This window comes from Phyllostomus discolor, chromosome 8, assembly GCF_004126475.2.
Source record: "Phyllostomus discolor isolate MPI-MPIP mPhyDis1 chromosome 8, mPhyDis1.pri.v3, whole genome shotgun sequence".
NCBI lineage: Eukaryota > Metazoa > Chordata > Mammalia > Chiroptera > Phyllostomidae > Phyllostomus > Phyllostomus discolor.
The window spans coordinates 112,817,421-112,840,319 of record NC_040910.2 but is presented as its reverse complement, the minus strand read 5'-3'; the positions used below and the strand labels follow the sequence as shown (position 1 = coordinate 112,840,319).

The following is a 22,899-nucleotide window of genomic DNA, read 5'->3' as shown; positions in this document are numbered from 1 at the left end:
GCGTCTCGGGGTCCGCGCCTGCGCACACGCAGCTCCATCTCACGTTTCAGGGAAGCTCTGGCCAGTTCTCCGCAGCAGCCGCCGCCCCGCCTCACCTTCCTCCAGCGGCTCCCCGGAGCTCCGGTCTCCCCGCACCCTCGCCAACCCCCGGTCACCTTGGCAACAGCCACCCTGCTGGTCCTGAAGTGGCACCTGACCGTGGTTTCAACTGCATTTTCCGGGTGGCCCATGCCGTTGAGCACCTTTTCGTGGGTCATTTATGGGTCGTTTGTGTCCTTTCTGGGGAGAAAGGTCTGTCGAGATGCATTGCCCGTGTTGAATTGAGCTCTTTATTTTTGAGTTGCAAAAGTTCTTATGCGTTCTAGATGCAATCCCTTATCAGATGTTTGAGGCAAATATTTTCTTTTGCTCTCTGTTGACTTTTCAACTTCTTAGCGGCGCCTTTAAAGCGCAGAGCCTGGAATTTCGGTGGTGTCCAACCCATCTGTCATTCCTGTCGTTTGCGGCTGGTGCTGGTGAGGTCACGGCTAGGAAACTCTTGCCTAATCCGAGGTCACGGTCAGTTACACCCAGGCTTTCCCCCAAGGATTTTATAGCGGCGGCCCCCACACGTGGGCCCCCGGGCCAGTTCGAGTTCATCTTCGTACGTGGCGTGAGGTTGGGGTCCGACCCCACCCTCTTCCACATGGAGACGTCTAGTTTTTGTTCTTACTTTCTGTCACTTTCTGTTTTTTTTGTGGTCTAAGCAAGAAGGTCCCACTTTGTCTGTTACTGTGACCCAATGCCACGAGCTCGCCATCGGGCCCCTGCGCCCCGCCCCACTCCCAGGAGCCCCATAGGAAGCGGCCCTGAGTACAGACACACCGCCACGGTGACCCCCGCCCGGGAACGGGCAGCGCCCTCCTCCCCGCTCCCACCCTCGGCCGCAGAGACCCCCCCACCCAGAGTCCTGCCGGGAGCAGCCGCTCCCTCTGGCTGAGTCATCGCCGTCTCCTAGGCCTTCTGCCGGAACACGCGATTGCATGGCAACTGCGTCTGCCGGGCCTTTCCGCCCCGGGCCGCTGGGCCAGTCCTCTCCCGGCGGGGCCGGGACAGCACGGGAAAGGGGCCTGCGAAGGTCAGGTGCCCCGGGAGGGGGTCGGAGGGCGCGGACGACTCGGGGCCCAGCACGCCGCTCTCTGCATGACGAGGAGGCTGGCGTCCCCGTCGCCCTGCCGTGAAAGTCCCGGGAAGTCCTCCGGCAGCAAGTGCCAGGCCTCCCCCCGAGCGGGGAGGGAATGCCGGTGGGGCGGGGGCGGGAGACGGGGCGGGGAGCAGGGGCTGTGGGGAGACCTCAGAAGCTGGGGGTAACCCCAAGGGGCTGCAGGTGCGCCCCAGAGCAAACACAGCCTCCGCTCCCACGTGGGCGTGGCCAGCAGTGGGGCAGGGGTCACACGCTCCATGTCACTGTCCCCAGAAGAGGGAGCTGGCGGGCACCTGGGCGAAGCTGACACTGTCTCCCCACGGCCCTGCGGGGCTTCCACCCCGTCCCGCTCCCTGCTGTGTGGGAAGCAGCCCCCTGTGGAGGCCCAAGACGCCCTTGGTCCTACGGCCAGCGGGACTGCGGTGTCAGCGGGGTCCGGCCCGGCCCCAGCCCGAGGCTGCACGCTGCCCAGGCTCACCACCCCAGGACCGGGCAGCAGAGGGACAGCAGCTGTTCACCAGCCTGCTGGCCCCAGAAGGAGCAGGAGCTCCCGAACCGCCTGCTGCCAGCTGCAGGGCCGGGGGTGGGGGGGGGAGGGGGCCCTGGCTGAGGACCCAGCTGGCCAGCGGAGGGGAGAGGCATCTGCCCTTCGTGGCTCAGACCTGAAGGGGGCTTGCGGGGGTGGGGGGCTTGTCACTGAGCCGCAGGTCCCGTATGCAGGTCCCACATGTGGGCTGAACTGTGTCCCCCTGTACCTGCCAACGTGACCTTGTTTGGAAATAGGGTCTTGCAGACATAATTAACTTAAGGATCTCGAGAGGTTACCCCAGGCGAGGACAGGCCCCACACCCATGCCCCGTGTCCTCAAAAGAGGGGGGCGTTCGAGAGACACGGGGAAGGAGACTGCGAGAGGACAGACCCAGGCAGAGACTGGAGGGACGCAGCCACAGCCCACGGGGCGCCTGGGGCCCCCAGGCCCTGGGAGAAGCTTGGGGGGGGGCCCTGCCCTACGGGCCTGGGGGGCTGGGCAGGGAGGAGCCAGGCCTGCACTGGGTTTGCCCTTCTCGCCTGCAGGACTGTGAGACGGGTCATCTCCGACCTGTGAGCCACCCAGGCTCCCGGCGGCCTGTCTGACAGCCCCAGGCAACGGACACGGCCATCCAGGCCCACGTCCGGCCTGACACTCAGAGACCACGGAGCATGCAAAACGTGTCCTGGGAAGAGGGAAGAAAGAGGCAGCTCGGGCCGGGCCTGTGCCTCGGGGGTTCCGCCGCCCCAGGGCCTCCCACAGGCGGCGGGTGGGGTGTGGGGGCAGGGACCGAAGGGCTCACAGACCAGACGGAGGCGGCCTCGATGCTGAAACTCAGTTCCAAGTTTAATGTTCTCTGAGAGCGCGGCGTCGGGACAGCAGGAAGCGGCAGCGGGCACCCCCATGGGGCGTGGGTCCCAACGTCTGACCAGCAGAAGTCCTTCCGGGGGAGGGGCGTGGCGCGGCCAAGCCCAGGGTGGGCGGAGGCCCCAGTCAAGGCCAAGGCCTCCTGGTGGCGGGTGGGAGGCCTCCCGGAGGGGCTCAGGCAGGCAGGACAGGGACCGGCCCCCGGGGGGGTGGGGGTTCCTGAGAGGCAGGAAGGGCCACCAGGCCAACGTGGGCCGCAGGCCACAGCACCAATCCCGGCAGCAGCCCGCCCGCCCGGGAGAGGGGGCTCTGGCCCCACCGGTGGGGACGGGCCCTCTCCCCGGTGTCAGGGGCTGAGCCCCGCGGGAGCCCTGAGACAGGCAGAGGGGAGCCTTCCAGCCCCTCCCGGCTCTCTCCTGCTCCTGCATCATGGTCATTAGGAGCTGGTCGCAGGCCTGGGGGAGGGCGTCGGGGGCTGCAGGCTGAGCCCTCTGGGACGTAGGAATCTGAGACCGTGTGCTGGGGGGAGGGGCACGGTTAGAGGATGTGTCATCTAATCCTGACGGCCGGTGGGAGGATCACAGGTGGCCGCCGCCGCCCGTGGGCGACGCGCTGAGAGGAGGGACAGAAGCTGATGCCGGGGGACAGGCGTGGAGGCCACCCCGGGGTGTGCGGCTCCGCCTGGGCGCTACTGAGCTTTGCTCCCCATAGATTCCCCCCCCCCGACTCTGTCTCCGGGGACAGCAAGCCCTGGAACCGCACGGCCATTGCTCCCTCCCTCCCTGCGAAGGGCCTCGGGTCGAATGCCAGGCTGGGGGACGCGGGGACCGGGGGAGCCCGGACTGGGGGAAGAGCTGACGGGGCCGGCCTGGTGCTGGACCGAGGGGCCGTCGGCGCAGGGCGGGAGTGGGGGGTGGGAGGCAGCCCCCGGCGGGGCAGCGGGAGGCCGGCGGCGGGCGGCTAGGGCTCCGCGGCGTGCTTGACCAGGTAGCCGCTGAAGGTGATGTAGGTGTCGAACTCGTCGCTGAAGATGGCGTTCTCGCGCTCGCCCTTGAAGAGGCGCACCCACACCTCGTCCTGCTCCCGCAGCTCCAGCATCAGGCTCTGGCTCTGCATGATGCTGCGGTCGCTCACCTGGGCGTACAGGATCACCACCTCCTGCTCGTTCCGCATGACGTGCAGGTACGTCTCCTTCTGGTTCCAGGTGTGCACGTTGAGGCTGAAGAAGTAGATGCCGGGCACGTAGCAGTAGAACCTGCCGGTGAACATGTTGAAGTGGCCGTACAGGTTCACGAACTCCGTGTCGAAGATCACGGTCTGGTAGTAGTGGTTGCTGTGCAGCGGCTTCTTCCGGCCCACGGAGAAGGCGGCGTAGTAGGTCTTGCACCGGTCCCCGGGCGCCCCCACGGAGCCTTTCTGCCCTTTGGGTCCCACGTGGCCCCGGACGCCCGCCGCACCCGTTTTGCCGTATTTCCCCTGCAGGCCCCGCAGGCCTCGGTCACCCTTCTCACCTGAAAGGGACAGGGAAACACGTGGCATCAAGCAAGCAGACCCAGCCTCAGGGGCGGTTCTATTTCCGTCCCGAAGCTAGCGTTCTTTTTTCCTTCTGGAAAGTCCCCGAAAAGAAGAGGGAACGTAGGGGGCTGTCCACACGCAGCAGACGCGCATCCAGGCCGTGGCCCACTCGGCACTGGGGGGGGCTGCAGTCGTTGGCGGGGGGCTGGGACCCCAACCCAGCCTCCACTCTCCCCAGTACGACGACTTTGCTTGCAGGCCACGCCGGGTTATCTGCTGTGGGCGGGGCCCCGCGTGCAGACGGCGGGGGGCGGGGCGGCACCGCGCCTCCAAACTCAGACCCCAGAGGCCTGTCCTGGGAATGCAGGTAGGCGAGGGCCAAGCTCCCCTCTCGGAAAGGGGCTAAAAGCCCCGGAAATTGAATTTCCTCTTCCTGACCCTGTGAGGTCAGTCTGCCTCCGCCCTGCGCCCCCAGGGAGCCGTCCTGGCCCCCTCTGCCCCACCCGGACGCGGCAGGCCCGCCCCCGGGGCGGGGGGGAGAGGGCCCTCCGCCGCGCCCTGACCTTTCAGGATGGTGATGTTGATCTGTGGCACCGGCACCGCGGTGTACGCGGGGGCACCGGGGTCACAGCAGCGATAGCACCGGGAAGCGGGGGGCTCCTCGTCCTGCCGGGGGCTATACTTCTCATGCTCCTCCTCGGCCCTAAGGGAATAAGGACGTTGCAGTGAGAGGCCCGCGCTGCCGGAGCCGGGCGCGCCTTCCGGCACAGAGCCCCACTGGCTCTTGGTGAATGCCGGGACCCTCCGCGGGGCTGGTTCCCGAGCCCCCTGCCCTCTCGGAACAGCGTCAGTAGTGGTGGAAACGGTCGTAATGTGAGGGCTCTGGACCACTCGGGGGAAGTCGGCCCTGCGGGGAGGAGGTCTCCCCACGCGTGAGACGCGGCCGCGACTGGCCGTCCCCTTCGTGCATCCAGGATTCTAGAAGATGCTCTGTGAGGCCGACTCGCTGTGAACGAGAGGGTTTGACTCCATCTTTGGGGTCCCTTCCGGCCGCAGCCGCTGGAGGCTCTAAGTTTACAACCTGACCTTGGGAGACCGGCTCCTGGGCCGGCTGGAGGGTGACGGCCGCGTGCTGCCCCCTTGTGGCAACGTGGCTGCACTGCAGTACGCTCGCTTGCTCGCTCGCTCGGCACCCCAGGCTCAGGGGCTGGGGCGGCCGCGGCGGGACCCCTTGGGGGGCGTGGCACAGCCCCTCTCAAAGGTCCAGCTCCCCATCTAACTCCACCGCGGCTTGCAAACCCGGCACTCCAGGAAGTGGATCTCAACGCCCTAAATGCCGCCACCCACAAGCCCTGGTCTCTCAGATGGACCCCTGCCGCCCACCCCACCCCTGCCCTGACTCCCACCAGGAATCCCCACCCGGAGATTCTACCAGCCCCGTGGTGTGACGGCCTGTCACTGTCATTTTGCCCCTAGAATCTTTTCCTTCCAGAGCTTCCTAGCACCACCCGTCACCCCGAACAGAGGAATTCTCAGCCTCATTCTAGATGCTTCGCCGCTGCCTTCCAAGGACGGCAGAGGTCGGAGGACTCAGGCCTGGCCACTCAGGTGGCTCCAGAGCCAGCACCCCTGGGCCCTCCTCGTCCGTCTTTCGTGGGCCCTTGCCTTGGTGGCTTCTCCCCTGGAATGCGTCACCCCCATGTCCACGCATCCTCCTCTTTGCTGCCCTCAGCATTCTTTCTAGAACTCCACTAAGTCTGGACCTCTCCAGGACTCCCCGTGAGAGGGTCGGGGAAGCTCAGGACAGACCCTTCCCCACCAGCCTCATTGCTTCTCCCAACCTCTGCCCTCTAACCCCTGACCCTTCCTCCCCAGCGCAGAGCCCTCAGGCTGCCAGGGACTGCAGGGCCCCGCCTACAGGTGTGCTGCCCTAGCTACCGGGGCAGCCTTGCCTCCTTCTGCACCTGGGAGGCCCCCACCTGTCCTTCAAGACACAGGCGCCCCTCTGCTTCGTCTCCCCCGGCACCGTGGGCCCCCACCACTGCGTTGGGTCCTGTCTGCCCCCCCCCCCACAGCCTCAGAGTCGCTGGAGGCCAGGGACGGTGCCTAGCAGACGGCAAGACCAACCATGGGCACTCAGTCCGTGTTACTCAGTCCGTGTTTGCTGAATGACAACACGGAGGAGGAGGCCAGGAGCTGGGGGTGGGGGGTGTTGCAGACTGTGGAATCCCATGCAGTTCCCCTGAAGACGGCCCGAAGCCTTGGGTATCGAGTCAGCCCAGGGCTCAGAAATAATGAAGAAGCAGAAAACCGGCATCGGGCCGTCACCCGGGTGTCCCGGGCCTCACGTGTGATGCATGACAGTCTCACGAGGCATCCCAGGCATTTCGTGTGTCCCTCCAAAACATCCCAGATGGCCCGCCTGCCGCCTGCATCGCCACCGCCGTCCAGAGGAATTCCATAACTTCTCCAGGAATGCCGTTCCCGTCAGCGGGCGTCGACCCTCCTGCCCCGTCTTGCAACTTGACCCACAGGTCAGGGTCGTGGGGCCCAGCTCTGCATCCGGCCTCGTCCCTGCTCCCGTTTCCTGGAAGCTCAGCAGGCCCCCTCAGAGGACCAAGCGGGAATGGAGGTCCTGGAAGCTGGCGGGGGGTTGCTGTGCCCTTTAGTTAAAGCTGAGGCTGCAAAGCCCCACCCAGATCCACATCCCTCGAGGGTCAGAATGAGGCTGCGTCTCTCCCGTCAGCCTCGGCCCAGGTGAGAGGGGAAACACCTGCCCGCCAGTCCCCCCAGCTTCCACGAGGGCGGCCCCTTGGCTGCGATGCAGCTCCTCCTCATCTAGAGGGTCAGTGTCACCCCGGGCCCCCCGCTGCCGGGACCCCAGGCTCCGCCCGGCCACACTGGAGCTCCTGCAGCCGCACCGGCAGCCTCACCTCTCCGTGTGGTCCAGCGGCGGCTCCTGGGTCCCCTCCGGCTCCTGCGGGTGCCGCTGGTCGGGCGGCAGGTGGCCCAGCACCGGCCCGCAGGCGACGGCCAGCAGCAGGCAGCACGCCAGCGCACGTCCGGGTCCGCGGGAGCCCATCGTCCACCGCGCCCTGCTGGGAGAGGCCCCCGAGAGTGTGGGTGGGCAGGGGCTCATTCATGCACACTGACACTCACGATCACACGTGCAATGCACATCCTCACACACAACACACACTCTCACAAGCCTCGGTGCACACCCGCATGCACAGGCACACCCTCACAGACTCACACGCACACACCTGTGCACACACACAGCATGTACACACTTGACATACTCACATACTCAGATACACTGCCATGTGCATGTGACACATCCGCACACTCTCTGTACACACATTCACACACACACGCACACACACACTCTCAACACAGTCGCGTGTACTCACATAGCCCATGTGCACGCAGCCCACCCCTACAGCCTCTGTCTCACCCAGCTGCCCGAGCCCACCTAACCTCCCAGGAACGGACCTCTCAGCCCCCGGGCTCCAGAGACGGTCACTTATTGTCCCTATTGGACAATGAGCAAAATCCCGAGGAGTTGGGCTGGTCACTGTCCCGCGGCTCTTCCCAGCCTGCGCTGTAAAAATGAGCGAGGCGGCTGGTGGCGACACAGTGCCCTGCGGCCACCAGGGGGCGTGCCAGTGAGCGTCCTGCAGCATCTACTGTATTTTGCCGTGCATAATGCGCACTTTTTTGTCTAAATTTTTAAATTTTTTTTAATTTGTATTGGTTTAATTTCAGATAATCTTGACACAAGTTTTTGCAATCCCACAGAAAGGATATGGGAGTTAGTATTTTTTAAAAGATTTTATTTATTTATTTTTAGGGAGGGAAGGGAGGGAGAAAGAGAGAGAGAAACATCAATGTGCGGTTGCTGGGGCTCCTGGCCTGCAACCCAGGCATGTGCCCTGGCTGGGACTCGAACCTGTGACACTTTGGTTCGCAGCCTGTGCTCAATCCACTGAGCTAAGCCAGCCAGGGCTTTTTGCCTAAATTTTTGAGGGAAAAATCAGAATGTGCGTTATGCATGGGTAGTATGAATTCTGTACCTATTTAAGAGTTTTTAAATTCTTTTATGTATTCTTATGCAGTAAAGGTGTAACTCTACAAAGCAATAATGATATCCATATGCAAAATAATACCCTGGATAGGATCATGATTTTGCTTCTGACTATAAGTAAATATAAAATTGAATTTAAAAATTAAAATGAAAGATTTTTTGTCTCTGAACATTTGGGCCAAAAACGTTAGTGTGCGTTATACACGGCAAAATACGGTAATATAGAATGTCAGGCCCAGCAGTGCTTGGGCTTAAAATAGACCAAACACCCCCCTGGTGCGCAGTCGGGGCGGACCCCCAGCCAGCGGTGGTCAGTCCTCACCCACCCGTGCTCACCATGTACCACTTCAAAGGACCTCTAGGGCCTGGGCCGGCCGCCTCGCTGCCCGGTGAGAAACCGCAGCCCCGTCGGGGGTGGGGGTCAGCCAGTGACCGGGAGGCCAGCGGGAGGGGCAGGCAGCGGTCTCCCGAGTCCCCCGTCTGACCTCTCCTTGCGCTCCGCGGCGATGCCGGGGGGGACGGAACCGCCGAGGCAGACTCCCGGTTTTGCACGTGACTTTCTGCCCAGACGAAGGCTCCTTGCAGACGCCCGCCCCGGGGAAGCCACGGGCCCCTCCTCTCGTCCCTGTGCATGGAGGCGTGGCCGGCCAGGGCACCGCCCCCTCCACCGGGCTGCCGGTGGGCTCTGCGTTCTAGGCCGCCACGAGCTAGGGGGCTCGCTGGTACCGCTCTGGGGAGACCGTGTACCGAGTCAAGAGGACTCGAGGGGGCCGAGAGTGGGAACCGGCGCCTGGGGCGGAGAAGGCAGCTGCGACCCACCAGACTCAGGGCCGGCAAGGCTGCCCCCCCAAATCCCCTTCTTCGCGGTCACCCACACTCTGCACGACCCCCACCCCCTCCACTGCAGGGGACTAGCTGGGCCTCCACCTCCGAGTTCTCTACCAACCAAGCATCCCGGCCCAGAGACCTCCCCCCAATGACCGAGCCCCTGGGAGCAGCCCTGACTTAGAATTGTTACGACCTCCCTCCACCTGCCAAAGGCAGCGTGAGTGTGCATGTGTCCGTGTGTAAAGCGCCTGTTAAAACTCCGTCTGTCTGTATACCTACCTACCCACCCACCCCTCGTCTCTCGGCTCCCCGCAGGGCGCGCCTGGCCCTCCCCCCTCCCCCCTCTGCAGCTGCACACACAGCACCCCTCACCCGGTGTTCCGGCTCCCTGCCTCTTGAATTTTAACACACACACACACACACACACACACACACACATCGCCTGGGAAATCTTGTCCAAACGCAGACTGTGCCTCGGGCGGCCTGGGGCAGGGCTGCGAGCATCTGCACTGTCAACAGTGCCCCGGGCGCTGCCCACCCAGCTGGTCCGAGGACCACACACGTGCCAGGTTCCAGCCACACCCCCAAGGCCTGGCCCGGGTCCAGCTGCCGGCTGCCCTGTTCCCCCCACTTCCCCCCACCCACCCCTGCCAGGACCACCCTGCCTCCTCCTCTCTCCTCCTAACAACCGGGCGAGCAGGACCCAGGACCGTGGGCGGCGGGCACTGCTGGGCGGGCAGGCAGCGGGCGGCACAGACTCCGCCCCAGCGTCCGGGGTTCACTCTGCGAGCCCGTCCTCAGTGATCCCCTGACCCCCGTCACAGGCTTCAGGTGAACCTGTGGCGACTCTGTGCAAGGGACAATATGCATTCATCGTCCCACCCCGTTTACAAACGAGGAACCGGAGACGAACAGAAGTCGATGAGCGTGAGACTGCCCCATTTTTGAGTGCCAGGGAAGGGGGCCAAGGGGGGGGTCTGAACTCAGATCACATCAAAGTCTTGCTGGGTCTGCAAGACCCAGCTCAGCACCTCGTATTCCCCCCAAGTCTTCTCGGACCCCCACTGGCCGGCCCTCTCCCTCCCCCTCCTCACGCTTGCTGTTCAGGTGGCCTCATTGGGGCCGGGTTCGGCCCGGCCTGTGAGGTTCCGCACAGCCCGTGGTACCTCCTCCGGGCGGGGGGGGCCCCCGTCTGCTCACCTGGTGCCGGCCCAGCACCCTGCAGCGCCCCGACCTGGGCTGCCACTCAACCAGTGTGTGTCAGACTGGGTTCCCTGAACTGGTTGATCCCCCTCTTCCGTGCTCCCTATTTTTCCTTGGCACCTTAGTAATTACTTGTTCCTTTTCCATGCCCAGCTTGCCTCCCTTAAAGAGCAAAGAGGCTTTCCTTTCTTTAAACTTTTTTTCGGGGGCGGGAATCCAATGCATTTTGGAAAAGCAGGAAACAATGACAGGAAGTGAAAAGCTCCCTGGAGTGTCTCCGTCTGCGGGATGTCTCAGCCTCGCCCTGCAGACACTGGGGGAGGGGGTGGCTGGGCCGTTCTTTGCCGCGGGTGGCGGTCCCCGTGGCTCCGGGGTGTTCAGCCACGCCCCTGGACTCCGCCCACCAGGTGCCACCGGCACCCGCACCCCCACTTGGGACACGCAGGATATCTCCCGAGTTTGCCACGTGTCCCCTGGGAGGCAGACGCCCTCTCCTTCCTCGTGGAGAATCGTGCTCCGCCCCCCTTCGAAGCGCCATTTTCCGGGTCTGCCTGTGTCTTTCTGGTCTGGAAAAGGGGTTTTCTGTACCTTGCTCAGAGGAGATGCCGCCCAGGGCGCCGCTGGCGTGGGGGTGACGGTGTCGGGGGGGTGGAAGCCTGTGACGGCCCGGCGAGGAGCCGGAGGCGTGGGGCGGACAGAGCGGGGCCGGGCCGGGGGCCGGCGGTCCTCCCCAAGATCCTCCTCGTGGGAAGCCAAAGCAAACCCAGAGCGAGGCCTTTCCTCCTTCAAAAATACCCTCAGAACCATTTTGCCCCGTCTGGCAGCAGCGTCAGCACCCCAACACTCCGTGTCTCTGAATCACAGAGTTGCCCGGCCTCCAACGAGATTTGGCCCCAGGCCGCGACAGGCCATGTCCACCGAAGACGCCCCCCCCCCCCCGCCCCCCGGGGAGAGGCCGCCCCCAGGACGGTGGCTCCGAGAATGCGCCCTGCTCAGCACAGCAGGTCCGGGAAGGGCCCTCCCCCCACGCCCCCCGGGGAAGCTGGCCCCACGTGGTCCGGCCTCCAGGCCGCCCTGCGGTCAAGGCATCTGAGGTGAATTCCAGCATGACTCAAGCTCTGGGCGGGCCTCTCCCCGGCCCCGTGAAGACGTTCACTTGCCAGATTCCACCGAAACTCCAAGAACGCCCGTGTCCTCCCGCCTCGCCCCTCCGACCGGCAGCCCGTCCACCCTCCTCTCCTCACCTTCCCCACCGGCCCCCAGCTCCACCGCCCACCCCCTGGGCAAGGAAGGGTGCCCCCCCACTGTAGGAGGAGGACCCCGAAAGGGGCTGTCGGGCCAACAGTGGGATCTGGAGAATAAGGGTGGACGCTGGAGAACGCTTTCTGGTTAACGGTTTCTACGCTTCTCAGACCTGCGTGGGCCGGGGGTGCACGCTGCAAGGACACAGCGCCCACAGACCCAGCCAAGTGCCCCGCGGCCAGCAGGCGGTCCTCTCCCATGGGTGCTGGCCCCGCCCGCGTGCACGCGGTCCTGCCGGGTCCTGGCAGTCACCGCCCGGAGCTCGGGCACCACATGTGCGCCCGCCGTCCTGGTGCCACACCCAGCCCTTTGACGAACACGTTTTACAAACAGGCTTGCCCCCTTCCCCAGCCTCCCTCGGGCGGCCGGCCGTTCCGGGAGGGAGAAAGCCTAGAACCTCCCGGGACCGGCAGCAGTTTGGAGGACGAGCCAGCTGCCTGTGCAGCTCCTGAACGCTCCCTCGGCAGAAAACCCGACTCGGGCGTGGCTCGCCCGATGCCCCGGCTTCACACACACACACACACACACACACACACACACGGCGTGGCGGTGTCAGGGCCCCGGAGTCAGCGACTGCCCTGCGGCCTCCTGGGGATTGCCGTCCAGCGCTGACGGGACGGCCCACCTCGGAGCGGCCAACCTCGAGTCCAGACCGGTGCCGTCCGTCCGGGATGACGGCCACGAGCCACCTGCGGCTGTTGCATTGCCAAGGAAACTTCAACCGAACCCGCCATTCCGCTCTTCCGTCACACTGGCCAGGTCCAGAGCTCTCGAGAGCTGCCCACGGCCGGCGGCTTCCACGTTGGGGAGGCGGGAGCAGGGCTCCCCGGCCGTTGCGGAGAGCTGTCCCGGACAACTGTCCTTGCAGAGCGGGGCCAGCGGGGGAGGAAGGCGGGGGCGGCCACGGCGGGCAGCCAGAAACCTGGGGGTCATTCCAGCTCCTTCCCCTCTTGTGCCCACGACGCTGACTCGGCCACCAGCCCTGTGTGCTGTCTCTGGAAGGTGTCTTCTCCCTGCCACAGCCCGTGCTCGATGCTTTCTCAGAGCTCTGCCTGCATCCCGCACCTCAGGCCACCCGACGCAGATATCTCTGGCTTTTCTAGGGCCTGGACACCCCCCCCCCCACACCACCAGATTTTACCTGCATCCCCCAAGGAAGCGCGGCCACAGGCAGGACCTTCTCCCCCACCTGAGGCCTTCTAGGTCAAGGTGCAATTCACCTGGACCTTCTTGGTCAAGGTTAAGCATCCAGTCGTTTCTCATTCCACAAGGCATCGGCGGCCCCTCAACCACACCCCCTGCTCCCGCCCCCTGACCCTCCCCACTGCCCTCTGACCTGGGGCAGAAACCTGAGCTGCCCCCTCTGCTCAGACACCCTGGGGTGCCCAGGAAGGAGAAGGTGTCACGTGGGGGCGTCCCTCTGGCCCCGGTGACGGTCAGGAGTTTCCTCCGGAGGAGCCGTCTGTCCCACTTGGTGTCCGAGTGGGCTGCAGGCACCAGGCAGGAGGGAGGCCCTGTTCGGTCACGGATCCCGGATGCCCTTCCACACCGAGTCTCCCCGTCTGCAGCTGGGCGGCCCGGCTGGTCTCGGGCCCTCCTCCCTCCCCCAGGCTGGTAGCCCCAGGGCCGGTGCGGGACGGGACGCCTCGTCCGAGGAGGAAGTCGGGGCAGCCGGAGGGGGCGGCCACTCCCCGCTCTCTCTCCAGGAAGCTGCTCTCCGGCCCCAAGGAGGAGGGTTTACTTTTTTAAGGTTCGGGTGTTTATTTCTCTACCCTCGAGGCCCACAGCCAGGCACAGAGCTGGGGCTGCCTGGGCACAAGGAGGGGTTTCCCTTCCCCACGCAGCGGGGAGCCTGGCTTGGGACAGACGGCGGGGGAACGAGGGGCCGAGACCCCCCCACCCTGAGACATCTCCGTCCTCTCCTCGGGCGGCCCTCCGCCGGGAAGGGCTCACCTGGGGCAGCAAGGGGACGCGGTGGACGTTCCTGCCCGGGCCCTGCAGACAGGGGGCCCACGGGGGGGGGCAGGCGTCGGGCCTCCGGGGGCACCTGGCCAGCCGGCCCGGCCCCTCAGCGCCCGGCCCGGCCCCGAGCAAACAAAGGTTCCCTTCACGGGGCACTGTCCTCGGATCACCTCCCAGCTGTGGGCCCCGGCGGCAGCTGGCCGTGGCTCCGAGGACCGTGAGGGAGAGGGGGCAGTGACAGCCCGGGCTGCCCCGTGAGCCCGCTCGGCGGGCGGCCTGGCCCGGCCCTCGGCCCCTCAACTGGGACAACCTCGGGTTGCTGACCGCTCCCCAGACGGGGAGGAAAGCACCTGGGGCTCCAGGGCCTGCACCCCAGCACCCCATCCCCCCAGAAACTGGCGTCTCTGGTTTTCTGGGGCCTGGGCATCGCCCTGGCGCCGTGCAGCCGTCTGCAGAGGCAGCTGGACAGAAGACGGACTCTGCCCCACGCCCACTGCCTTCCGGGCCAAGGACGCCACTCAGCACAGCCCCCCGCCGCCCCCCCCCCCCCCCCCCCGGCGCAGCCCAGCCCCGCCTGCTCCGGCTGCGGTCGCCGACGACCCCCGACGTCCAGCCCCCTCTCGCCCCATCGTCCGCCAGCGCTGTGGACAGGCTGCCCATGTGCTGCCCACGGCCTCTTCGCCCTGGCTGCGCCGTCACCCCCTTAGCGACGGGGACTTTCCGGGCTCTGCCCTGGGCGCCCAGCTCCGCTTCCCAAACACCCTCGCTGCCCGTCACTGCCCACATGACAGTCCCACTGGACAGCTCCCCTGGGATCGTCCCCACCCTGCCTGCTGGCGAGCCCCGGGCCTGTGCTCCCTGGAGCAGCCGCCGCGAGCCCGTGGGGCTGGTTAAGGCAGACGAACTAAAGAAAACAGAGACATTCTCGGACCCCACCCCCGGACGGCCCGGCGGGCAGAACGCTCCCCCTGTCTGCGGAAAGTCCTGCCGGGCAGCTCGACCCTGGACCCGGGTTCCCACCCAATCTGTGGGCATCTCCCCGCTCCGTCTCAGACCCGCGGACCCGGGCTAACTGGCTGTCTTCCCCCTCAGCGCCCACCGCACCTGTGCCCCCCGCAGCTCTCGCTCGTGGAAGTCGGTGCCACTCACACGGGCCCTGGCCTCATATGCGCCTGTCACCTCTGACCCGCACCCCCTCCCCAATCCACCCCCGAGGCCTCACCCCCGCTTCTGTCTCAGCCCCTGGCCGCCGCCCCCCCACCTCCCCTCGGGCCCCCAAGTCCTCACCAGAGGCAGCTTTCAGGACGGCGGCTCCGGACTCCACCCTTGGCTGGAGAGGAGTTCTGCGGAGACAAGGGGACGTGCAAACCCCCAGCTTCTCCCCCGGCTCCTGCCTCACCTCTGGCCCCGTCGTCCTCCTGGCCCCCCACCACGTGTCCTTCCCGTCCGCTGTCTGGGGGTCACTGGAAGTCCCCAACAGTCATATGATGGCCGAGTCCTCTGTCTCCGTCTCCCGCCACCCCCTTCACCAAACATGCCCTTCAGACCCCAGCCCGATGCCACCTCCTCCAGGAAGTCCCCTCCCTGGCGTCCAGGGCAGGCCAGTCGATGACGGCCGGCTTCCTCCTCTCGCCAGCCCGCTCTGGGACCAGGAGCCCCCCGTAAACACGAGCCCAGTCTCACTGTCCACTGTCTCCAGTGCCTAGCAACCGGCTGGCCAGTCTCCACCCTGCCCTCCGAGGTCCCTGAGGAGCAGCGCCGCGCCGCCCCGCCCCCGAGAGGCCTCCAGGGTCCCACACACTGCGCTTCGGCCTCTGGCCAGCCTGTGCCCACCTCTCCCTCATTCAGGGTGGGTGGCCTGGGGGCCGGGTCGGGGACAGAGGGACTCCGGGCACACCGGCAAACGTCACGGGAGCATGGGATGCTGGCGCGGCCACCGAGCGGCCCTTTCCTCAGATGCCCGTGTCCGCTGCACTCAGAACACCGAAGCTTCAGGAAGAGCCCCGCCCACCGCCTGCACCAGCCAAGGCTGCCAACGACCCCCACACCCCGAGGAAACAGTGTGACCGAGGGAACTGGGGTGCACCCTGCAGACAAGGCGCAGCTGAAAACCAGACGGAGCCGGGCGGCAGAGGCGGGGGCCTCTGCTCCTGTCCGTGGCTGGTGCAGCTCGGAGTGGGGTGGGGGGGCGGGGGGGCGGGCCGTTGCTGCGGGCCAGGCCGCGCACTTCGACAAGCCAGTTAATGACGCCGGCGCGGATGGGGCGGGGCCAGGGGGGGCCGCGGTGCCGGCAGCACCCACTCGCGGCCTCTGCAAACAGCTCCTCCCCAACGTGGAGAGGCGAAGAGTGCGAGGCAGGTTGCAAACACGCACACGGAACTGCACGTCCGCACACACGCATGCACACGCCGCGGCAGAGACCCGGAGACCGCCTGCCTGGCAGCTTACGGCCGGCCCCTCCGGGCGCCGGAAACTCGGGGAGCGCCGCGCGCTCACCCCGGCCGCTCTGGGCCGCGGCCCTGCAGCAGCCGCCTGTGTCTGCCCGTTAAATCCTCATCATTCTCCACTTGGGACGACGGCAGAGAGGCCCCGCCCTGGGGCTGAGGGAGCCTCTTGTTTATTCCAGGGAATCGGACTCCACGTGCGGGGAGGGGGGGCTCCGGGGCGCGGAGGCAAGCTCGTGGCTCGAGTGGGGCCGTGTGGTCCGCACACGTCGGCCCAGGGCTGATGCCCAGCCGGAGGGGACACGGCCTCTAGGAGCAGGGACGTTCGTCCTGTCCCGGGCACGGCACTCCCGGTGGCACCTGCCTCGGCAGGAAGCTGCTGACGGGGCCCACAGCCAAGTGCTGGCTCCCAGCGTCAGGAGTCGGGCAGAACAGCCACGGGAGTTAATGGCCGGGGGCCGCCCCTCGTCTGAGAGATCCCCTCTAACGGCCCCTGCGGCCCCAAGGAAGCACCGACCGGGGCGGGCCGGGCCCCGGGCACACTGCTTTCGTCACCTTTCTCCAGTGAGCAGACGGGTCCAGAGTGAAGGAGCCCCCCCCTGCCCTGGCCCCACGAGGGGGAGGGGCTGCAGCTCAGGTGGGGCCCAGGCGTGTCTGACCCTTCCCCTCGAGGGGCTCCAGACCGAGGGCAGGGAGGATGGGTGCCCGGGTGGCCTGTGGGTGCACAGCGCCCTCGCCCGCTCCGCAGCACCTGCAGCGGCAGCCGCACGTGGGCGGTGAGCGGCTCCCCGCCGGCTGGGCCCTGCGCTGGCCCGTGCGCTCACTCACTCACTGGCTCACTGGTCCAGCGGGCTGCCCAGTGCCCGCTCCCTGCCAGGGGCCATGGTTTCTCCAGGGGCGCCAGCCCGCCGGCCTCTTAAAACACACCCCTGGAGTTTCAGCCCTCCGGATTGAGGCACGGCATGGCCAAGAATACCCCCCAAAATGTCAGGGGTGTGGGCGGCGTGGCCGTCGAATGTGCATTTCCAGGACCCTCACGGCCTCCGCGGGGGGCACAGGAACCACGCCGGTGATGGAAGGAGGGGAAGGACCACGTTGTGTGAGGGTGGAGGTGGCTTTGCCCCACCGCCCAGGTCCTCCGATGGCAGAAGCTGATGGGAAGGCTGTCGGGGGCTCTGCCTGGTGGACCCCCCGCAGGGGCGCCTGCGGAGGAGACCAGGGAACTGGACAGAAAGGGGGCAGGCGCCGGACTCTGGCCTCGCCCCCCACAGGTGCCTCCCCCCAGCCCAGACTCACAACTATGCCTTCACGGGGGAGGGGCATCCTGGTGCCCGAAGACCCAAGAGCCCCACGGCCACCTCCTGCCCACCCCAGTCCAGCCTTGTCTCGCCAGCTCCCACCTGACTGTTCACAGGGGGAAACGGCCCACGTGCTTCCAAGCCTGTCCCGCGCCCCAAGCCCGGAGAGCAGCCCCAGAGACCCCCAGGGCAGAGGGGCAGGGCCAGCCCCCCAGCACCCACCCTCGAATCCGCCAGGGCTGACAGCTTTTCCAGGTAAGGTCCTTTTCTCTCCCTGGTCCCCTGGGCAGAGGGTGGCTGGGAACCAGGGGGCCCTCCCTGGGGCCAAGGTGCACCCCAAGGAAAGAGCCCGGGGTCGTCCACCAAGTGGGGCTTTCCCGGGTGGTCGTGGCCATGGCCGGCAGCAAGGCCGGACCCAGTCCAGGGCACCAAGCACTTCTGCTCCCCAAAGCTCCCCCGCCCCCGCGCCCGCCCTGCCTGCAGGCCTGGTTCCCTCACTCCCTGCCCGCCCTGCCCGAGGCCTCCTGCTGTGCTCCGCTCCTTTCCAAGAAAACTCCTCCGGGAGCCAGGTTGACGGGCAGGCCCTGGGCCCCCCCGCCTGGCTCCCGGCCGCCCGCACAGCCAGCCCGGACAGGGCGGGACGCCCCAGTGGGACTGGGCCAGCCCCGTCCACAGTTGAGGAGGGGTCGATTCCAGGGCCCCCCGGGGCCAGGCCAGGAACAGCCCCGGGTGGGCGGTGGGGGCCTCCACGGCCCCTGCCCACGTTTCCCCGGCTTTGAGCCCAGCTCTGGAACGCAAGTGTGGGCAGGGACGGGGGCCTGCACACCAGGCCAAGAGCCACACCTGTGTCCCGTGCCACAGGCCTCTCTCTCAGCTGCACTGGGGACAAGAACCCAGAGCTACCGATGCCCCGAAAGGGCTCAGGAGCCCCTGCGGCTACTCACACCACCGAGCCGTCCCTGAGGGGCAGGGGGAGGAGGGACAGGCCCGTCTGCAGGCCTTGGGCATGTCGGTGGGTCCAACCCGCAGACCTGGCCATGGCAGGCCAGGCACCCAGGACACACGCCGGCGGGCTCCCGAGCGCCCCAACCTCTGGGCCTCACTGTACAGCTCTGGGGGCGGCCCCGGGGGTGGGAGGAAGCACCCTGTTCAGGCTCGGACGGGGCTGGGGGGCTGGTCTACCTGGTCCTCTAAGTGGCCGGGAATCCCCCGAGCTGGGGGCGGGGCCCGGGAGGCACCCGTCTCATGTGACTGTTGGAGGAGGCAGATCTCAACAGGGAAACACGGGGAAAAACAAACAAGCAAGCCCCGGCCCCACGGTAGCTGCGCCACCACGACGAATCTTGGCCGTCGGCCTCGGTTAGACACCCCAGGGTGTCTCCTCCGGGAGCAGACGGGGCTGCTTCCCGAGGGCCCGCCGCCCTCCCCAGTGGCCTGGCAGGCAGAGCCGGGGGCCGGAACCTCTCGGCCTTCCTTCCATTGGCAAGCGGTCACCGCCAGCCCTCCCCGAAGGCCCTGGAGCCGCAGCCGCCCCCCAGCCCCGGGGACAGGGACCCCCACGCGCCGCCAGTCCCCCCGAAGACGAGAGCACAAAAACAAGTTCCCGTCCCGGGGAGGACGCCCGGCGGCACCACCAGATCCGCGAGATTCTTTTCATCTTTGTTTTGATGGGTGAAGTTCAATGCCAGAATATTTGGCTTGTGAGTCACGCTCATTACGGCCGGGGTGGCTGAGGGAGGGCGGGCGGGCGGGCGGCACCGGGAAGAACAGCAGAAAGAAGCATCTTCCCAAGCAGCTGGGCTGGGCTGGCTCCCAGGACGGGGAGCTGCCGCCGCCACCACAGGCAGGGGGTGCCCGCGCCCTCCCCGGGGCCACGTCAGCTCTCTCAGCACCCCCACCTGCAAGGCGCCCCTCGTGGCCTGGCTGCACCTGCCTCGGATGGGGGGGGCGGCAGCAGCATCCTCCGGCGGGCAGAGCCCACCCAGGACCTGCTGTCTCCCTGACCTGCTGGCTCCCGGGGGCACTTGGCTCGGCTTCTCCAGAGGCTCACGGTGGAGCGAGGAGGAGAGAGTGCCAGAGGAGGGCGCTGGGGTCCCCGGGGAGCAGAGCCCGGCCGTCCCTCCTGCTCGGCACTCTCTCTGGGGGCAGCGGGGGGGGGGGGGGGGGGGAGGCGGACACTGGGGAGCAAGAAGCTCGGGGCCCCGGCCTCAGCTCGCCCGGCTGTGCGTCCTCGTCCGGGAGCAGGTCCCAGCCCTTCCCTGGGCGCAGGGGTGCGAGGCTGCGTCCCCGGTCCCCATCCACCGCCCCCGGGCCACACGTGAGCCCCTCTGAGCTTCTCGGGGCTGGAAGCGCCGTGACTGGGACCGTTCACAGTTGCCATTTGCTCTGGGCCTGCTTGCGGGTCACACACACACACTCACACTCACTCACACCCACGGCTGCCATTATTTTTGTCACCGCAGTTACTGCCGGGGTCATCCTCTCAGCTCTCGGGGCCGGAGGGAGAGTGGGGAGGAGGGCGGGGGCGGGGGGCAGGTCAACCCTCTGTGCCCCCCACCATCTCCCTTGCACCTGCATTTTCTCCCTCCTCTCCCGTGGGCAGGGCCGCTGGGCAGGCCTTGGAAGGAGGCCCTTCCTGGCCACGGCAGGCCTCTCCCTGTAGCACACGCCACGGGCAAGTGCGTCTGTTTGTGGCCTTGCCCGTGGGCTGACTGCGCGCTTTCCCGCGCTATAAAAAGGAAGGCCTCGCGGCCTCTGAGGACCTCACGGCCTCCCCCTGGGACCCGGGACTTGGCTAGCGGTTGAGAACTGGGTTTCTCAGGACGCCCATTTTCAAAGCTCCGAGTGTGCCCGGCTGCCGGCGTCCTCGGGAACTAAGTGGCAGAGAGACAGAACGGAGCCCCAGCGCGGCGGCCGCCGCCTCCCTGTTCCGGTGGGCCGGGAGGGCTGCGGGTGTCCACGGCGCACACACAGGGCTGCCCAGGAATCGGCACGGCGGGGCCCGGGGGGGCAGGGCGCGGGTGGCCAGGACAGGTGGGGCGCACCCCTGCCCCCGTGGGGCGCCCCGGAAGAGCGGGGTCGGCACACAGAGGCATGTGCCACCCGGGGGCTCGAGGGCGGCTCAGGGACTCGGCCCCAGACCAGGGGCCGCTCTGGGCAGTGTGGACAGCAGCAGGGGTGCCCCTGGGAAAGGGACATCGCTGCCCCCTCTCCAGGCTGGACCCCTCCAGGAACACCGAGACTCGAGCTGGCGTCTCCTGGCCTGCGCGGGGTCCTCGTGGGCCACAGGCAGGACCGGGCACGCCTGGCTGCCAGCTGATCCGGGCAGGGCAGGGGGGCTCCCCACAGGTGCGGAGGGGCCGCGGGTCCTGCTCCTGTTCCTTGCACACCCTCAGAACAGCGCCAGACAAGAGGGAAGCAAGAGAGACGCCCCACAAAACACAGGGACAGAGGTCCCGTCGCTCCTGACCGTGTCCGTCTGCCACAGAGCCCCTGCCCCCAAGTCACAGAGGGAGCCCGAGGTCAGCCCCCCCCCCCCACCCTGCCGCCTACTGCGGCAGGGAGAATCGAGGATGGGCACGAACCCTTCCCGCCGCCGCTCCCAGCCTTTCTGCCCCTTTGCCACGGTGCCACCCGGGGCCCCTCCCACTGGGCTCCTGGCCCGCCGGCAGCTAAGGTGTCTGCTCGGCTCTGGCGCTCAGGCTGAAGCCGCGAGAAGCGGCGGGGCAGCGCCGGGTCCCACCCGGCCGGGTCCCCGCCCGGCCACCTACCTCCAGCCGGCGTCCTCCCCTGGGCCTCCGGGCTCTCCCAGCACCGCCTCCTACAGCATCTCCCCGCAGCAGAGCCGCCCCCGGGCCGGGCCGGGGAGGAACAGGCTTGTCGAGGGAGCCAGAGCCGGGAAGGAGGAAAAAGCCCTCCGGGGAGCAGGCTGGGAGAGGGGGGGACCAGTGCAGGCAGCAGCCAGTCCCGTCCCGCACCTCGGTCTCCTCTGCTCCAAGTTCTCTCCCTCTCTCGCTCTCCCTCTCTCCCTCTCTGGCCAGAAGCGGAAACAGGGTTTCTCGAAAGTAAAGGAAGAGCTGGAGCAAGCAGGACGGCCGCGCGGGGAGCAGAGCCCAGCCAGATGTGAGCGGCCGCCGGGCCTCCGATGCCCCCAGTGCATTCCCTCCAAACAGCAGCCGCCCCGGGTTAACTGTGTGTGTGCCCGGGGGCAGGGAGGGCCGCGCCGTCCTCCTCCTGGACCCCTGCCCCCGGGGAGCCGGCCCGGGGCTGGGACGGGGGTGGCCACTCTGAGTGCCTGGAAGTCTGCCCCGGGGGTGGGGGTGGCTGGGAGCCCAGGACAAGCAGGGCAGCGAGCCCCTAGTCGCCTGCTAGCAGGGGGTCAGGGTTCGAGGAGCTCGGGGGGCATGTGCAGCCCACTGGGGTGGGTCGAGTCCCTCGGCGGTGGCTGACCTGAGGCACGCCTTCGGTGAGGGCCACCCCCTGGGGTCCGGGGGCCCCAGAAGGTTTGGGGACGTCTGCGAGCTCCGGAAGCAGAGTGGGGAGTCGTCGCAGGTGTGCCCTGGGACAGCGATGGTCGTGGCTTCTGCCAGCTCCCGGGGTTGGAAACCCCGAGGTTGGAAACCCCTCGCTGGGGGGGGGGGGCGGGCTTCCCGGAGCTCAGTGTGTGTGTTGCTGGGGGGGGTGCGGGGGGGACAGGAAGGACAGCAGCGTTTCTCAGTGTCATTCCTTGAGAGGAGAATGGGACGTCCTGTCCGTCTTACACTCGAGTTCTTCCTCAGAGAGTCCCTCGGCCCCACCTCGCCGCCCCCTCGCTGCCCCCGAGTTCCCGGGGACTGCGCCCCCCACCGGGCTTGTCTCCACCCCCCAAACTGAGCCAGGCCACCGGCTTGTTCTGGCTTCTTAGCCTGTCACGAGAAGAGATAGGATCTGGCCAGAGAAGCAAAGCTCTGGTGTGATAACAGTTCTCTTTCTTTGCTGCTTCTTTCTAAGCCCTCGCTCCCGCCCCCTCCCCCACCCACTCTGACGTCACACCTGCCCTTTCTGTTTCCTCGTCACTCCTCCACTCAGGGCCTCTCCCTCTGGCTACACCTGGACGGGACGGAGAGCCTGGGACGCTGGTTTGGGATGTTTGGGGCAAAACAAAGAGTCTGCGGCTCCCTCCCCCGCCCTGGAACACCCTTCCCGCCTCTGCTCCCCCCAGGAAATCTAAAGCGGGGTACACGGGGGGCTCTCCCATTCCCGACACCCCCAGGCACCCCTTCCTGCCAGGGCAGGCTGAGTGAGAACAGGGGAATGGGAGAAGAGGGGGCGTTCTGGACACGGTGCAGCCCGTGAGAGCCCCGTGGCCGCCCCAGGGGGACCCAGCAGCTGCCCCGCTCGTGGCAGCAAAGGGAGAACCACTCCCATCCCGAGCCGTCTGGCCAAGTTCACGGGCTCGCCGACACGACGAAGCAGCCGCGAGACCATCAGAGACACTGTTTCAGATGCGTTAGAAAGTCTTTGCTCCTGGCCTCTGGCCCGTGTCTGAGGCCCGGCCGGACTTTCGTCCCTGGTCGACTGGGGGCAAAACCCAGGAAACCCGTCCACACGGGGAAACCCGGAGACAAGCCCGTCTGTGCCCCGGGCACGGCACAGGCCCTGGCCTTCCCCTGGGGCCCTGTCCCCAAAGGGCCTTGGCAGCGGGA

The 22,899-nt window shown here is 67.0% G+C and overlaps 1 protein-coding gene across 3 annotated transcripts; it reads right to left on the bottom strand.

Moving 5' to 3' along the window:
* Positions 1–2,533: 2,533 nt before the first annotated feature.
* Positions 2,534–21,454, bottom strand: C1QTNF1 (C1q and TNF related 1). 3 transcript variants are annotated; one of them, XM_028520587.2, is made up of 4 exons: positions 20,986–21,454; positions 7,028–7,189; positions 4,658–4,797; positions 2,534–4,090 (listed from the first exon to the last, which is right to left on the bottom strand). In XM_028520587.2, exons 2-4 carry the CDS (start codon positions 7,174–7,176, stop codon positions 3,540–3,542), a joined length of 840 nt encoding a protein of 279 aa, XP_028376388.1. In that variant the 5' UTR covers positions 7,177–7,189; positions 20,986–21,454; the 3' UTR covers positions 2,534–3,539. The 3 variants fall into 3 exon arrangements, with proteins under 3 accessions (XP_028376388.1, XP_035890114.1, XP_035890115.1); XM_036034221.1 differs by having other exon boundaries at positions 7,028–7,192; positions 20,986–21,452; XM_036034222.1 differs by lacking the exon at positions 20,986–21,454 and adding an exon at positions 14,761–14,779 and having other exon boundaries at positions 7,028–7,192.
* Between the last annotated feature and the right edge of the window lie 1,445 nt (positions 21,455–22,899).